This window comes from Thermobia domestica, chromosome 5, assembly GCF_964235325.1.
Source record: "Thermobia domestica chromosome 5, izTheDome1.hap1.1, whole genome shotgun sequence".
Lineage (NCBI taxonomy): Eukaryota > Metazoa > Arthropoda > Insecta > Zygentoma > Lepismatidae > Thermobia > Thermobia domestica.
This window is the reverse complement of record NC_137458.1, coordinates 211,817,206-211,835,701: the sequence shown is the minus strand read 5'-3', so window position 1 is coordinate 211,835,701 and position 18,496 is coordinate 211,817,206. Positions and strand designations below refer to the sequence as shown.

General features: G+C 34.2%; 1 protein-coding gene across 1 annotated transcript in view; it reads left to right on the top strand.

Annotated features, from left to right (window-relative positions):
- LOC145686383 (uncharacterized) overlaps window positions 1–18,131 on the top strand; it is a 67,375-nt gene extending 49,244 nt beyond the window's left edge. Inside the window, exons 4-5 of the mRNA XM_081759653.1 lie at window positions 8,437–8,531; window positions 17,573–18,131. Of these exons, the coding sequence (XP_081615779.1) occupies window positions 8,437–8,531; window positions 17,573–17,644 (167 nt within the window). The 3' untranslated portion in view covers window positions 17,645–18,131. The remainder of the gene's footprint in view (window positions 1–8,436; window positions 8,532–17,572) is intronic.
- The last annotated feature ends 365 nt before the right edge of the window (window positions 18,132–18,496 follow it).

The window sequence follows — 18,496 nt, the reverse complement described above, 5'->3', positions numbered from 1 at the left end:
TAAAAAAAAAAGTGGACAAAGCACTGGCTTTTCGCGCCGTCCATGCGAGTTCGAATTAATCTCGGCTTGATTTTTTATCCATTTGAGAGAAAATATTGCTTCTTTACGCTACAGGTAGTCCACTCTTTTCGTATTTTTCGCTGTCATTCACAGTTAAAGTAACTGACTATTATTCTCTCTACGAATGATGGATCTTCTCTTTGGCTTCATGTCAAACACGCACACGTAATGAAAAGACGCTGTCGATAATAATAATAATAATATTATGAAATATTAGTAGCTAACTCGTGTGTGTATTTCGACAACATAATTTTATATTATGTGGAAATAAGTAAGGCTGGCTGGCGCCCCTCCCCCCTATTTTTTTCGATGCGCTTTATGGGTCCACGGTGTCCAAAGTTGGTCCCATCCCAGTATCACCTCTCGATATAAGTTATTGACACTTTGCCTAAAGAGGGCTCTGCCGTGGCCCCATGAGTACCCATGACAATGACTCTTCGTTCATTTTGCATTGAAATCGCTTACTTTTCTGAGTACTATGAGTGCATACTGTCCAACGTTGGTCCCATCGCTCTACAGTTTCCCGTTCTCTCGATATAAATTGCTAATATTTTGTTTGTAAGGGAGATATGGCGTTACAATCATTACGTTTGAAGAAGAACTGAATAATAATAATAATAATAATAATAATAATAATAATAATAATAATAATAATAATAATAATAATAATAATAATAATAATAATAATAATAACATAATAATAATAATAATAATAATAATAATAATAATAATAATAATAATAATAATAATATGAAATATTAGTAGCTAACTCGTGTGTGTATTTCGACAATATAATTTTATATTGTTATGTGGAAATAAGTAAGGCTGGCTGGCGCCCGCCTCCCTAATTTTTTCGATGCGCCTTATGGGTCCACGGTGTCCAACGTTGGTCCCATCCCAGTATCACCTCCTGTTTTCTCGATATAAGCTATCGACATTTTGCCTAAAGAGGGCTCTGCCGTGGCCCCATGAGTACCCATGACAATGACTCTTCGTTCATTTTGCATTGAAATCGCTTACTTTTCTGAGTACTATGAGTGCATACTGTCCAACGTTGGTCCCATCGCTCTACAGTTTCCCGTTCTCTCGATATAAATTGCTAATATTTTGTTTGTAAGGGAGATATGGCGTTACAATCATTACGTTTGAAGAAGAACTGAGGAAGGTATTGCCTTGCCACAAACAACACCTATTATTATTATTATTATTATTATTATTATTATTATTATTATTATTATTATTATTATTGTTTTACTTACCACTAATGTTGCCTACCTTTATTTGCAATGCAATGTGTTACTAAAAAGCAAATCAAATAACACTCCTCGCCATTCAGGCTCACGAACTCGTAATACATGAGCTCTCTGTGTTAGAGGAATGCACATTTATTATATTATTCTTTCAAATAACACGTTACACAAGTTACTTCACTTTCAATGTGTAATTTCATATCATCAGTAACAATCATCTTGTTCCAATAGGAAGATAACCCCCTCCTGCAAAAAAAAAAAAAAAAAAAAAAAACTGACCGTAGCGAAAGGGCGTGAACCTTCTTTAGGCGATTAATCGGGTCCAATATTTCAATAAGTTTCTGCACACAAATATTTTAGTAAAAGAGGAAAATTTATTCAAACTTTCTGAATACCTATTTATGGGCGAAATTTGGTTCCCTTGGAACTTTTTAAGAGTTTGAAGGGCCACCATTTTGAACATTTTCATCTGATTATTCTGGTTAACGAACTCATCAAGATATTTCAACAATTAATGTTTGTGCCAAGTTTCATCTCAATCCGCTGAAAATTAGGGTGGTTATGGCATTCACAAATAGCGTTTTATATATATACAAATAGATAGATAAGTAGACACACAGAGGGAGAGAGAAAAAGTTTTTTTCTCCCTTCTCGCACCTGTGGTGCGTCAGAGCTAAACCGGGCCCCTTTGCAAAACGTATTGACGAGCCTAACCTAAACACAAGCCTCTTACTTGCTAACGTAGAAACGTGGTCGGGAGGTGTAAGGCATGTAGAAATTGTATTTTTAATAACCATGAGTATGGTCGACTTCCATGTTTTTCTTTTTACTTTTTGCAGCTACATCGGAACGTTCAATTTTTATTCTTCACTAATTGCAAATGGCGTTTACATTCAAAATATGAGGAATTTTGGTGGCATTTGTTCGAATATTCTTTTCTTTGGAAATGAAGAAAATAATAAAAGCAATACGCAAAGACAAAAAGTATTATCAGTACTAAACATTACCAATAATAATTGCTACGAAAAACTAAATACGACCTCTTTTACCATCTCTCATGAGTTGTACGTATTATTAACAAAAATTTTTTAAATGTCCTCGCTTAAGATTCGAACTTGCGTCCTTTGCATTTGTAAGCCAGCACCTTAACCACTACACCAAGATCATGGCATGGTGAATGTTTAGTTGTCGGCGTATTTGTTGTATTTGTGTTTTATGTTCCCACTTCGACAATTTTTACTCTTTTTTTGTAAGTTTAACAGCTGTTTCTGGCTTTCTCTTTCGGTGTCGTCCTTTATTTACACAATGCACTATTCGTATTCACAGCTTGTGCCCCTCTGCAATGTCTTATTCAGATTAAGCTTTTCCTTTTTGCCCCTCAGTAAACATTTGATTGATTTAATTCTCATACTCTCCACGGATGGAGCGCAGGAATGCCAGACTCGAAAAATAGGTGTACATTTACTTTCCTGACAGATCATACATTGGCTGCCATGTATATGGATTTCCATACACACGGCTCCTTCATGCAGCGCCTCGTGTATGGTTTTCCATACACACAAATATATATTTCACTTTTCACGTTCGCTCTATAGGTATGTATGGCGTAGAAGTCAAAATTTAATATCCACACCGCGTGTATGCAAAATCATACACAAAGAAAATTATACATTTTTGGGGTTAAAACAAAGCCGAAAACAAAGTATTAGTGGCGGATTGTTGCCCGTGGCGCACAGATAAGAAAGGTCAAAATATACATATAATGGCGGTCAACGTGTTAGAGCTATTTTTGACACTAAAAAATACAAATTATAATTGAAAGTTTAATTTGTAAGTTAGCGAAGTTTGTGTTACAAAAATAAAGAAATCAATTGCGCGAAAATTAACCGGAGATTCGCTTTATTTCCTCGAATATCATATAGAACTATTTCAAATTCCTTCTGCTCTGGTTTTCTTGGATATTACAGAATAGTATTAGAATATATACAAAGTATTCCAAGAGAAAGGAATTAATACACATTATATCTATTTCTGAAAAGTATTCATAATATCAAATAATTGCCGAGGGAGTGTTAAAAAATGGTCTCATGTAATCAAAAGTTGATAATACTTGACCATATACATGCGTTGATTTGCCATCTACGAAAAAATTATTGCCAACAAAACTAAACCCTGTTCAGCGTAAGCTCTAAACTGCGATAAACAAAGCCACGTGAAACTACATCTTGCTGATTTGCTGTTGTCCTACCGACGCTTTTACTCCTCCGCAAAATAGTTCATATGATTTGATCATTACTTTCACTATGAAGCTCCATATAAAACTGCTACATTATTATAAATGATGAAAATATAATACGGATTATCTAATAATGCTGCAATCAAGTGTGGCTAATGAAATAATAGAAATAAACACTAAGTATGCGCAGTAATAATTATGGCGCCAATTCAACTGTGGACGCGTGTTCTGCTCTCAAGCCTGAAGACGGCTGGCATGAATCCGGTTCCGCGAGTGTTGTGGTGAAACACCAACAACATAAACTTTTACTCACTAAGCAACAATTGTTTACCAGTGAAATTCAAATATTTTTTTGATCTTTCCAGTTTTTTCTTTCTTGTCTGCTGCTGGAAGTATCTGGACAACACGAGACAGTATTGTAAAAATGCACGTGTATAATTTGCTCCTACCCGTGGGGAGTGGGAGTGATACATCACTAGCCAATCGTATTTGTGACAAGCGGAAGGATACAAATATTTTGTTTATCGGAGTTTAGAGCTTACGCTGAACAGAGAATAGGAAGAAAGAAACTACCATCTTTGTCAGATGGCTATCGTCATCAAACGTTTGTTATCGAACTAGTTGTATGGGTTTTATGTGCTGTTAAAAAAGATGGATAGTTTAAAACAAATTCTATAAAATTCTCTATTTTGCAACATCATTGTGTAGTGTCCTTTCTTTCGTACCTTCGAAGAAATTAAATTATAATTAAATAATTATGATTTTTAAGCAAAATCAGCTGTGGTCTGTTGTGGTAGCCTCATCCTCATTTATACGCACGTTTCTTACATTCTCTTTCTTCATGTGCGTGGGTGTACGCTATGTCGTACGTTTCATCCACTCACCGTCGTCATAAGGTATTTAACCTTCTACCAGGTAGCACGTTACAGATGTTAACTGACGTTGTTCTTTAACTGGTACCCTTATTCTTGTAAACCATACCACGAGGTATAATCCTGTACGACGTCCAATGAACAAAGGTCAATACGACAGTTGCAGCGAGGAATTGCTTGTTACGCATCGGTAACGCAATGTCCGGGATCTTGAATGAACAGGAATCGTAAGGTGTTAATAGACTGGAATAGTGATGTCGTCATTTCCTTCCCGTTACCATGGTGATAGCCATGTTTTTTTCTATACAAACGCGTGAAGCTAATGGAGCTAAAGAGCTTATTTCTTAAAGCTCCACATCCCTAAGTAATAAGGTAGAAATCGAATAGTTAATGTAAGCACAATTATCATGTAATCCACCATAGGAAGCAATTATAAGCAATATAAACTCCCTAACGTGTAGATTGACAAACTGTCGGCACAGAGAAAGCTGTAAAAATATATGATTTTTAAAAAAGAAAAAAGTCTTTTAGAATAATGTTAATTCTATTGGGGCATTTACACCTCTAATGTCTACTGTTTATAATGGGAGTGCACAATATTATTTCTAACTATAAATTACAAAAGAAAGAAAAGGCTAGCCTTTAGAAATATTCAATCAAGACCATCAGTGGATATAGGTAACATCTTTTCTTATATTCTCTATCAACTTTTTTTTTTAAGCATTTAGAAAATATACAATAATTACACATTCAATTATGAATGGTTCAGTATATATTTTAAACAACTGTTAAACAATAATCCTGTTCAAATTTGCAATAGTATATCGTACTCATATTATTGAATGAAAAATTTTTCGGAATTATTTAAAGTTAACAGGGTGAGTACACTTTCAGGTTTAATTTAACCTGAAAAATATAGAAACTCTCAAAATATACGATATCAGAGGGAAATTTTCACAAGACATGTGAACTCGCTGATTTCAGTGTCAATGCTTGTCATGGACGTAACATTATTTAACATATTTATTTTCTAATTACTTTTTCTAGCCTTTTTTTCAGGTTCAATCATTAGAAATATTTAAAAAGAAACATAAGTATTTGTTCTACTCTAATGTTTGCAGTTCCGAAATATTTCATCACTGTTTTCGTTTTGCACATAGGTTCTTTAGGTATTTAGGCTACATGTTGTTTGGAAAATAAAATGGCGATCACCATGGCAACGAAAAGGATGTGACGTCACACTGTTTCAGTCTATTGTGACATCGCACGGACCGTGACGAACACCGTGACGAACTTAGTAATAACAGATACCGTGACGAACTTAGTAATAACTAAGAGAGTAAAGATGTTGTGGAAACCATGAAACAATTTGATGATCAAATTTATAATACTGTCCAATCTTACATTCTCGAGATTTGATTAAATACAGTATCTATTAGCCTACATATACAAATTCAAATAACATTTACAACTTCTACTGAAGTAACTGAAGACAGATAACATAATTGCATTATGGCGTCAACCATCTCTTCATGTGTATAGATACTTCAACCACAAGGTAAATATCTAAGAACTTGGACATTATAGACGTATCATGTAGAATGGATGATAGGTTAGTTTCTTGTCCTTCTTTTACCAGATATTTGTCGAACTACGTGGACATACGGATTTTTCTTCAGGGTATCAGGTAAGTATCTATGTTTGACTAAATGTCTCTTCTTTCATTCATCATTTCTTTTGTAGCTTAAATACTTATATTCATAATTCGTAAGCATTTATTATTTTTAAATTAAGACTATTTAACTTTTCGTCCTTTCATACACATATTACACATTCTTTCTGTATATATTTAAAATATTCGTATTACGTACCTCGCCATGACTGATCCCTACTTTCTATTATTCTTTCTAGATAATTGATCCATCGTAGCTTCAACATCGAGAGTAGCTACATCTATTAGATACTTTAAATGTAAAGTATGAATGACTACGCAAATATCATTTACTAATAGCTTAACAAGCGTATTCCAGAATTTGCTCCTTGACTTATCAATCTATAGTCTTGTACCCTTGGTTAAACTTCATAATCTTGTTAACACATAAGAAGAGAGTTAGCTGTATTGAAAAGCGATTATGCCAGACTACGTTGGTTAACATCTCAATTTTGATACTTCACAGTTTAAGTTTTCTACAGGGAATTTTGATGAACATCCTAGTAAGTGTTAGATAGAGTAATTCAAGTTTGCGTGGCAATACGGGTTCGGAGCAGAATAGTCCCCAAAACGGTAACTTCGTAGCAGTTAAACATACTTAATTCTGGTAGGCCTACCTCGAAAAACAACACTATTCTTCCTTAATTTTATCTTATAAGATAATTTTACCTCTTAGATCGAATTATTTCTTCCTTTACTAATGTTATGACACTTCAAGCTAATTCACTGTGAATATAGCCTAAGTGTTTTTTGAAGACTATCTATCTATGTATCTCCCTTGCGGGAGATTTTAAAATTAAAGTCACAGCACTAAGGCCAAGTTGACTGTTTCACTAAAATTGTCTTAAATCTTCTTGTTAGTATTATAATTGTAAAAAGATGGCCCGTTCCACAATGGACGAATTGGCCTGTTTCAGATAGTTCTGTTTCCACACTAGTTTGTTATTGAAAAAGGAAGGCAGAAGCGTAGAACATACAAAAAATATGTAAAACACTATAAAAATTGTAAAGCACTATATTATGTCCAGAATGGAAGTTGTTGTTAATAATTAAATTGAAATAATTAAAGAGCATGACGCTCTATGATGTAAAACATTCTACGCCATCTTGCCAACCTTTTTGAAGACTAGCTCAGAAGAGTAATGCTCCCGGAAGTAGGAACGAAAAACACAGTTATGATTGGTTGGCGTTATCCAATTCTTGCCACGTTCCCTTCAAATAGCAGAAATCAAACATTTGTTGTTGTCGGTCTTCGTGGCAGAATGTGCTAGCGCTACATGCTAATAACAAAAATCTGTTTTGGCGTGAGTTCAAACCCGGCCCGAGGAAAGTTTTTTTTTTTTTTTTACATTTTTATAACACTTTTTAAATTAAAATAATACGAAAATAATACTCAAAAAAGTGATTTACTTACTTTTGTGCAGATAAATAGTAGTAGTAGTAGGAACTGGTTAGAAGCCCCGCAGGGCTAGTTTTGTTCCCCATGTACTCCATGATATAAATTTTGTGACCAACTTAAAACAAGTGGTTAGGATAGCGCGTAAAAGAGCTGGCTAGAGTAACGCGCGAAAAAACGTTGTTCCGGGAGCATTACTCTCCCGAGCGGGTCGTGTTTTTTTATCGTAAATTAAAATTGTTGCTCTGAAACTTTTCGTTGATAAAATTATTGTGTGTATTCTTACCTTTTTTTTTTTTAGTTTTCTTTCTTTTCTTATTGTTCAGGTGCCAGAATTAGGCCTTTTCGACAGCGCTTTGTTATGCTCCATGTAATGAAATAAGTTCCTGTGCTCAGATTTACAATACGGGTGCGATTATACACATTAATTATAGCATGCAATACGAAAATAAAATTACATAACGTGTAATTATGAATTAATGTCTGTAATGTGGAGTGCAGACCTGGAGCACTACAGGTCAAATGAGTAAATAAATAAACATGATTTGTAATCTTAAATTGATAATTATTCATTTCACAGGCCCCATTATATACTTATTTATACATTAAGAAACGCACTGAAATGTTCGTACTGAGAAATATGTTTCTATTAGTTATACTGAGTGTCATATATATCCAGGTGTTTGACAAGGAATACTATTCCCCTGTGTTTTCATTCCTCTCACACACTGTTGAAATCTATCTGGAAAGGGAAATTATATAAAGAAAAAATAACACTTTAGAAAACCAACATTCTTAGATAAACGGACTAGAGCTGCGTTCTCAACTAAGCCCTTAAAAGTTTAATAATAGGTGTATAGCCCTATCATTGACTATGCTCGTAGTAAAACGTATTTTCTTGTGTCTTTCAGCTCCTTTGAGCAACAAGGGAAGAAGTGAAGATTCAGGACCAGCACTACCCATGTCTGAATATCCACCTAGATACTCGCAATTACCAGATCCTCATGTAAGTATTAACTACCATATAAATTCAACCAAAATGTAATATTATAGTAATTAATCGTAATTAATCTATTATGTTCATTAATGTCGCAATAGTTCTATTGTTTAATTTGTTATAAGCTAACATTCCAAAAGTTTCGGAAGTTAATTTTTACAACATGCTAATGGATATTTCCACTGACTTTATAAATATAAAACTTCAGAACTAATTAATTACAGAGAAGACTTCCTTTTGCTCATGCGATGATTCTAACTAGTCGAAATTTGGGGTTGAATTACGGTCTTCTACTCATGCGCTTTAAACAATGACCACCATGTTTGTACGTCATTTATCGGTTTAGGGCAAACTATCTGCCTTACTCAGTAGGGAAACGGCTTAGCGAAAGATACAATGCATTTTTCAAATGTGTACGACGCTGCTAATAAAACAAAGAACAATAAAATAGCAAAATTTAAGGCTTCTTTAAAAAGTAAACAATTTGTCTATTTATTTATTACCAATTATTTGAATATACTTGAATATCTAAGGACAAAGTTGTAGTATACTGATTTGCAATATTATTTACATTATTTGCAGCATGAATTAATAAACTAATTAATGTTCTTGTGTTTGAATCACCGACCGACCTTACGAAGCGAATTTATTCATTTGTAAGAAAAAAAAATATAAAAGCACGGTAATTTGATAGTAGAGTGCTAATTTCTGGTGTGCAGGATCGTTGTGGATTCAATAGTTATGCGTTCAGAAAAGAGCCCGAGGAAATTAACACATGGGAAATTATTTCCCCAAATAAAATTAACCTAAATTATTTATTGGGTTCAACAAATTAATTGAAATCTTTCATTTTTAACGTCCCATTTAGGCAAAGGAAGACGGATGATTAAAGCAAGTGAGTGATAATGGAAGAATTGGTGGAATGAGAAAGTGGGGGAAACGGGAATACTCCGAGAAAACCCACTGACAAGATGTTGTTCACCACGCACTTACTTGGGCAGTGATCGAATCAAGTTTTGTATGATGAGAGCTGCGTTCCAGAGTGGTTCACCGTTGATTTCCGTCACTATCATTTAAGATTTTTCTCAAGAGATTTTTTTAGTAAGTCAATCTTATGTTTCCTAAAGCTTCTTAGAAGCATTATGTATAAACTTTCGTTGAATTAACGATTCAGGAATCATATAAAGCGTCCTATTTATAGGACAGGGCATAAATCATATCTCATGCACAAGATAAATCAAAATGTTATATTTTCGTGATATTTACACAATAATAAACTAAGTTAACTTCTCAAAGCGAAAGAAATCAGAAGAAGTAATTTGGTTTCAAACGGGTTAATACGATTGATAGAATAAATAGGCTTTTCTATTTTCCTCATATCCGTATTTTAAGCGTTTTAAATTTCTTCCGTTGGTGGTACGTTTCAAAAAAAAAGTTTATAGTGTCAAGATGGGGCAATCATCTTTTTTTACCTTCTTTTATTATGGATATTCCTGGCAGCACCCGTGGTGATATTTATATGCAATTGCGCAAATCCCGGAGGGGATGAGGGGGACATGCCCCCTCCAATCTTGGAACTGGGCTACTGTCTCCCCAATAATCCGATTTGAAATATCCTTTTTTTTGGGGGGGGGGAGAAATGTGATGATTTGTATCCGATCACCACAAAGGAAAGTGAGTTGAAATTGATGTCCCCCCAGAACAAGCCTCAAATCTGCCAACTTCCCAACGTTGAAGACAATTCTGCTCCTTTGATCCTCCACAGCATTATTTTTCAACTTCATAAAGATTTTGAACATCGCTTTAAAAAAAACTACGGGAAAGATCATACCCCTTCCCCCAATGTTGAAGACAGATTTGCGCCGCTGTCTATATGATTTCACAAATATGCTAGTCACCTGAAACATATTTTCATTCTATAAAGTCAAAGGAAAATTTTCTAAAAGTGAGATCAACAGCTCGAATTGCATACATACTTGCTTCAACTATATACTCCTGTTTATTACTGAAGTTACAAAAGAGCCCATGATGTGGCTTGTGTGACAAAATAACTCATGCAGAGCCTGTTGAGTATTGCATGTTCTCCGTAAACTTCAATTAAATGACGTAATCACATCATGATGTGCATGTTAAAAAGCACTTCCTTTTTTTTAAATTTTTCTTTCTTTCTTTCTTCTATGATAAAATTACATACCTATCTGAAGGTGTTTTGCTGACTTTTAAAGTGTTTGTATCACGTCCATGTAAGTCTTTCGAAAGCTCATATTAGCAATTGTATTATTCAAATTGATTGTTCTGTAGGCGGACGGAGGATGAATTAAAGGGAGCAAAATCTTTGAAAGGAAGGATACTACAAATCTCTCTTTTTCTCTCTCTTTTTCTCCAGCATTTGACCTTGAGACTGCGCATGTCCAATATTATCGTACACACGATTGACGAATGGCAACTCTATCCTTGACCTCCCAGCTATATGTATATAAGTGGATCTATGAACGGCTGTAATTAATCAAATAAGCATTGTTAATCAAATGAACAAATTGTATCAAGTTTTTTTTTAAATTATCATGATTACTTCATTATATGATAACTATGGTTAATGGACTCTAAATGATAAGCCTGATATAACCGAGACATTATTTCAGGGATTTGAAAGAAAAAAAGAATAAAAACGCTTAACATAAAATTATCATTATTATCATTATAGCATTATATTATATCATTATATTAAAATTATCATTATATTATTAGGTTGCTGTGCCTTTAAAGAGCATTCATCATCAGTTGTATTATTGATTAAATGTTTACCATAAATAATACATGCATACTCTAATTTAGCACATGTATAAAACTTTCATTCGACAGTTGCTCATGTATTGTTTGTAATGTAAGAAGATATTTTCATTTAATTTCTTGCCATGAATAATGTCATTCATTTCAATGCAAGTAGAACTTTAAAAAAATGCCCTTCAGTAGAATGATTTTCATCGGTAGATTCTACAGTTGTATTTATTTGTTTAGTTAATTATATATTCAACTGCCAATTATTTTATGTTCAAGGATAGACGTTGAAGTCCTGTGTTTCGTTTCGTAATATAGCAAACAAATTCTACAACTTTGAGGCAGGCTTCTGTTGTTTTCTGCTATTTGAGTATCTTGCTAGAACATAATAATATGTCACATTTTCTAACTTTCGTGTAAACTGAAAAATAAGCTTGAACATTCCCATGCAATTCAATCTAATGACATATCAAATAAGCTTCCCTTTCCTCCTGGAGGCACATTTCCAAAATAAAACTATCTACATAATCTTCTTTGATTCTAACACAACCCTGAGTTCCTTCATAGCTAAGCGGTTAGAGTACGCGCCTTTGGTGTGGGAGACCTAGGTTCGATTCCAGTCGGTACCTCATTTGGTTCGGATTCCTTGTTAATCAGTAGGTCCCGTCTCGTATAGGCTCCATGCTGAAAGGGACATTAAACTCAAAATCAACTCAACTCAACTCGAACACAACCCATTTCATCTAGTAACTCAATTTCACCAAATCCCATGCCATAATCGTCGCCAACACCTAGTGGCCCACTTGTCGGTAAATGTCGATAGTTGATATAGCGACACGTACAAGGATTGCCGCTAGTGTGCCAGTGACGGCAGGGTTTCATCGAGTCGAAACAGATATGTAGAGTCGGGATGTTGAAGTTACCACCGCGTAGCAGCTAGGACTTAATTTTGGTTCACACTCCTTCGATTTGTCGCTAAGAATCGCGAAGGGGCCAACACGAACTATCGCCAGTCATATGTATGCGGTTATTATTATATATTATTTTATACTCACCAATTGTTTCTAAAATGAGCTCCGGGGGTCAAGAATAACCCCTGCCTGTATATCATGAAGTGAAAAATACTGAGATGAGTACGTATAATTGGATGATTTGGAATGGCAATTGTCGCTTATTATTAGAAAGTGAGTATGGGAGAACTATGAAATAAAGTAAATAGACGCTCGTCCTTTTGTTGTAAAATTACATGTCAAACGCATTTTATCTGATCCCAAACGGTTATCGACGAATATACACAGTTAGAGGAGCACTCTGGTTGGCCAAATTAAAAATACCTCAACGAGTTATCCCTCTACATGCGGTGTTTCCTTTGTCGCCTCCATTGTGAAGTCGGAAGAACACGCGCCTATAGCACGGCCAACAAGAGATGGTCTCTGACGTTTCTTACCACATGCGGTGGGACATTGCAGCCCCTACTTTGATACCAGTGTTACCAACCACGATCACTCTGTCTTATACCATTAATTAAATTGCCACTACAATTGCACCGAAAAAAACCTTGAGACGCGAGTAGTGGCAATGTCACTGCGAGCTGTCAGAGACGTTCTCTTACTGGACGCACTATAGTAATCATAAGGTTGGTGGTTCGCGCCCATCGAGGTTTTTTTCTTTTTTTAAGTGTTTTTTAGACTCACTTTAATGTAAACAAATTACACATATAGGTGATTTAACATATTTCGGGGGCGTAATTTTGTAGTTCGTTGGCGTTTTGCCGCGTCTCTGCCGCTGGTGGTATAATTTGCAAACCGGGAACGGGGCCACCGCGGATCGTCGCTGCGGGGCATCTAATTTTTGCCGAGAGGTCGCTAATTGGTCATCGCTGGTCTACCGACGCTTTCGGCGTGATGGAGCTAGTGCTTACCATTATGTTCCTCCGAGCCATTCATTTCTCAAGTACTTGCTACTCCGCTCTTGATTCTACTAACGTAAGTGTTAACTTTATTGTTTATTAATTCCAAGATATAATTGTCTGTATGTCTATTTGTGATTGTATTAAGGATTCCTTTCGGGAAAGAATATTCGGAGATGCTAAGAGTGAACAGCGATTCAGTATTTGAATTGCTTATGAAGCCGCAATATAAGAAACTCGATTTTGTCATATTAATGAGGGCACTAACACCATCAGAAATACATTATTATTATTATTATTATTATTATTATTATTATTATTATTATTATTATTATTATTATTATTATTATTATTATTATTATTATTGATTTGGAGTTTAGCATCCCGTTTTGCGTCGAGAGTATATATATATGACGCTCACGCATAAATCTGCAGCTTAAAATTGAAAATGAAATTGATTATTCTTTTAAGTGCTCATTAGGCTAAAGGAGACGGGTAATTAATGGAAGTGAAATTAACATTTTGTGCTCTCTCACCGGAAATAGAATTCATGGTCATGTGCACCAAAGACACACGCACTAGGTACTAGACCAGTTGGGTGGCATACGTACAGCTTAACGTGCGATCCGAGCTACATCAGTTCTCACCGGGAATCGAACATCCCTCACCGAAGGCGCTAACGGTACCCATATAGCCACGACGGAGTCCCATCTAAGATTATGAAGTGGGACTTGTAAGATTGTGCTGTTAGTACATTCGTCCGTCCGTCCGTTATTTCACACAATAACTCTTGAATGAAAGACAATTTTTGGACTCTGTTTTTGGCAATAGACCGCTAGAGCAATTATTTCGGCAGAGTGCATCAACGTAATCAATCATTAAGATCTTCATGAGTAACGTGTCTTCAACATTGGCTATCCATATACCATATTTCATATATAGGTAACGTAAGTATTCTATGATCCTTTAGTGTCTTTACCAGGGTTAATTACTTCTGTGTTTGTCGTGTCTAAATAGAAACATATATTTAATGCATTTGTCCTGAGCTAAAAAAATATATTTGCCAACAAAATTCTATGCATTTTACGATAACGCGTAAATGAGAATGGGAAATTGAATTTTACCAAGATATAAGTTATTCGTTTAATTCTTGATATTTGCAAATAGTGTATTTTTTTTACTACAATGATAATAACGATTTTTATTGTATGAGGAGAACTAGGTTTATAATGTTTTTCTTTCTGCATTAACTTTAGATTTTAATTACACGTTACTGATTTACTTTTTCTTTTCTAAAACAAGATTAGTTTACAAAATATTCGTCTCTATTTATGACATCGAGATCATGATTTCTTTTCTTTAAGAGACTATGTTTAATTGGATATAATGACTTTTACAATTTTTAATGAAACGTGTAGGCCTAAAAAATAATTCATAGCTGATCATCTTACAACTCCTATGTCACAAACTCACCAGAAAGAAAGAAAAACGAAAAGAAGTTTGTTGTTAAAGTGGTAAAGATATTTTTCTGATAGCAGACAATTCTGCCAATTAAAATTAGTTTATGATTTTACACCCTGGAAACAATGCTTTAAAAAATAAAGCAAAAAAATTATAATAATAAAATAAAAAATAAAATAAATTGTAATAAGTGTAAACCAGAACTAAACTAAACTGAACTAACACTGGCGAGACAAATCGTGACTCACTGTCAGCATGCTAAAACCAAATCTTTGGTATTTAACCATTAAAATAAAATTTAAAATTCAAGGTAAACTTAAGGTTAAGATAAACTTTTGAAATAAATAAGATGGGTGGAAGCATAGGGATAATTTATTCATTTATTTAATCATCTATCTCAGACATCTTGCCAAACGTACAACAAATTTGAACATATTTCAGTAGCAGTTCTCCTTTAAAAGAGAGGGGGGAAAATACTCTCCGTAAGTTGTCTCCTAATTCCATCTTTTCTGCACAATATATTCTCAAGCTGTGGATAGGGCAGCAAAATTGGTATCACGTGGGGGAATATTTTTAAAAACTATACAATTTCTTAAATCTTTGTACAATAGAAATCTGTTACCTATTAATAAACTTTTCTGTTCAAGTTAAACTTAGAAAACTAATTTTGTAATTCGACAAGCAAACTTTATTTTCCTTGTTGTTTTCTTAAATTTTAAAACACAAAACATTTAAAACATTAAAACATGCTTCCCGGCGGGAAATCAAACCCCGGTCTCTCGTGTGACTTACCACTATACTACCGAGGCTATACTTTACAGATAATGTACGATTATTACTTCTTGCCTCTTTTGAAAACAGGATATTTTCCCATTGAGAAGAAACACAAAAACATCGGGACCATTTTTAGGTCTTCTCCAAATAGAACATATTCATACAGAAGAGGATGTTTCGTAAGCCTATCTTAAAACAGAAGCGTAGCTAGAAGGTTGGGCAATAGGCTGAGCCCCCCTGCGAGCAATTTCAGCCTCCTGAAACGTAACGTTTTTTGTTGATATGTATATAAAATGTAAAAATTAATTTAAGTTAGCTTCCGACACAATAATTTCGGCTTCTTTCTTGTCATAATGTTCTTGCTACTTACTCTCTTGATGCCATGGTTATGGTTAATAATGCATGGATTTCTTTTTTCTTCTGGTGGGTCCCTCACGGAATACCAATTTTGCTACCCTATCCAGAACTCGATCATATATCGTGTGGAAAATATAGAATTGGGAAACAACTTACAGAGAGAGCACCACTTTTAATTTTCTTTTCTCTTTTATTTACTACTACTACTATTACTACTACTACTACTACTACTACTACTACTACTACTACTACTACTACTACTACTACTACTACTACTACTATTATTATTATTATTATTATTATTATTATTATTATTATTATTATTATTATTATTATTATTATTATTATTATTATTATTATTATTATTATTTATGAGGACTGCTGCTGTAATATGTTCAGATGTGTCCTACTTTTGGCAAGATGTTCGAGGTTGGCGATTGAATAAATGAATAAATGATTCCGATGCTTCTACCCACATTATCTATTTCAAAAACTTATCTTAACTATAAACTTTTTCAATTTTAAAGTTTATTTTAATGGTTGAATACCGAAGATTAGCTGTTAGCATGCTGGATCATGATTTGTCTCGCCAGTATTAATTAAGTTTAGTTTAGTTCTGGTTTACACATATTACAATTTAATGCTTTCTTTAAGTATATATAGTTTCCAAGGTGTTAAATCATAAACTCATTTTAATTGGCACCTTCTGCTATCAGAAAAATGTTTTTATCACTTCTTTTTGTTGTTCTTTCTTTCTGGTGAGTTTGTGACACATGTTACTAGATTTAAACATAAGGTATTAAAAGTAAGTTTTTGGTGATTTTTTACAAAAATTTTAACCTGAGAAAATCTTAACTAACGTGGACGTGTTCAGAGATTCGGGTTGAGGTGGGAGTCTCACTATAAATTGTTAAGTCATGTCTCCATCACCGTGTAGGACAAGAACTGAGGAAGTATTCAATACCATTCAATACTATTTTCACCCATTATTTCAATTTCGTTCACTTGCATTGACGAACTATCTACTTTAAATTAAACGAAACATCGAGCGTCTTCTGTTTAGTTCAGATTACTTTCTTGCATTCCTCTACCAATATTCTAAACTTATGAAAACGAAAGTATGTTTTTAATATGTAAGAACCTATTGAAATTACTTTTTCTTAAGATGACATGATCTCTAAGTCACTCATCTTTGTTTCATAGAGTTACAGATTACAACTCAAGCAAGATGTATTTTGTGAGTTCGTTTTCATGATTTTTCTCCAAACAGTTCCATTTTCATATATAGTATAACAATATGCAGTCTTAGTTGTAGTTGTCAGCTCCTTCATTAACCTCTAAAACATATTAGTGGAACATTACATTGAAGATTCCTTATAATTCCAAAATGAGAGCTTATTACTCTCTACTAATTTCTGCTACCTGTTTTAATAACTGAGAGTTGTTAAACACCTATCATGTAATTGGTTGAAATCCCTCGTGGTTAAATGGTTAAACAACTTGTTACGATGCACTTGATCTAGCTTCATATTATCCAAATTGATAAGAAAATCATGGGCGCCGAAGGGGGTCCTGCACCTGGCTTACGAAAATGTATTAATTTTTTAAAAGATTTTCTTAATACAAATAAAAAAAATACCAAAAGTGATATAATAACCAGGGAGATGCCCCCCGCTAGAAAATTTTCTTCGGGCGCCCATGAAGAAAACCCTTCATCATTTATCTCATTTTTACTTTTGTGATAAATTAACGTTTTTCTTTTCTTTTTCAGGTTCAACCGCCGCCTCCTTCTTACAGTGAAGCTATTATGAGTGCTCCTGTGACTCAACGTGCAACTTCTTAGAATCAGAACTTGTTCACGAAAAGGATGGAAATCATTCAGAATCATATTCTGTGAACGTGCTCTCTTCAAAGAAAAGCAATTGCGTAAAAGCATGAAGCTAAAAATCAAACATCATCTTAAACTATAAATAATGTCATTATGCTTTTCTTGAACTGCGTTCTTAAACATTTTTTAAAAAAATACCTTTTCTATGTTTTAAAGTGCATTCCTACTCATACACAAGTTCTTGATATTAACTATTGTTACTCTACGTCAATAGTATCCTGAAATTTTATTTGTGCAATGCAATTAAGAAATACAGAGGAACTGTAAAACAGAAGTCTTCAGTAGGAAAATAATACTCGGTTATATGTTTAAATTGAGTTGTATGAGGGGACGACATTGATATGTAACATTGTAACTTGAACGAATATTTTTTCTCAGTATAATTATTTATATTTATTACATCTATTTTCCAGACAAATATAAGACTTTTTTTTTAAAGCCACACTGAAGTTTTCTTTAACCATTCAAAATAAGTGAGGGAACACTGGTGCAAATCCCGGGGGGATGAGGGGGGCATGTTCCTTCCAATCTTGGAACTGGGGGGACTGTCCCCCCAATAATCCGCTTTGAAATGTGTTTTTTGGAGAGAAATGTGTGTTCAACTGCTACAAAGGAAATTGATATTCCCCAGAACAAGCCTCAAATCTGCCCGCTTCCCAATATTGAAGACAACCCTGCTTCCCTGATCCTCCACAGCATTGTTTTTCTACTTCATAAATATTTTGATCGTCGCTAAAAAAATTTTAAAAAAAAAGTCTTACCCGTCCCCCGCTCCCTAATGTTGAAGACAAATTTGCGTTGCTGTCA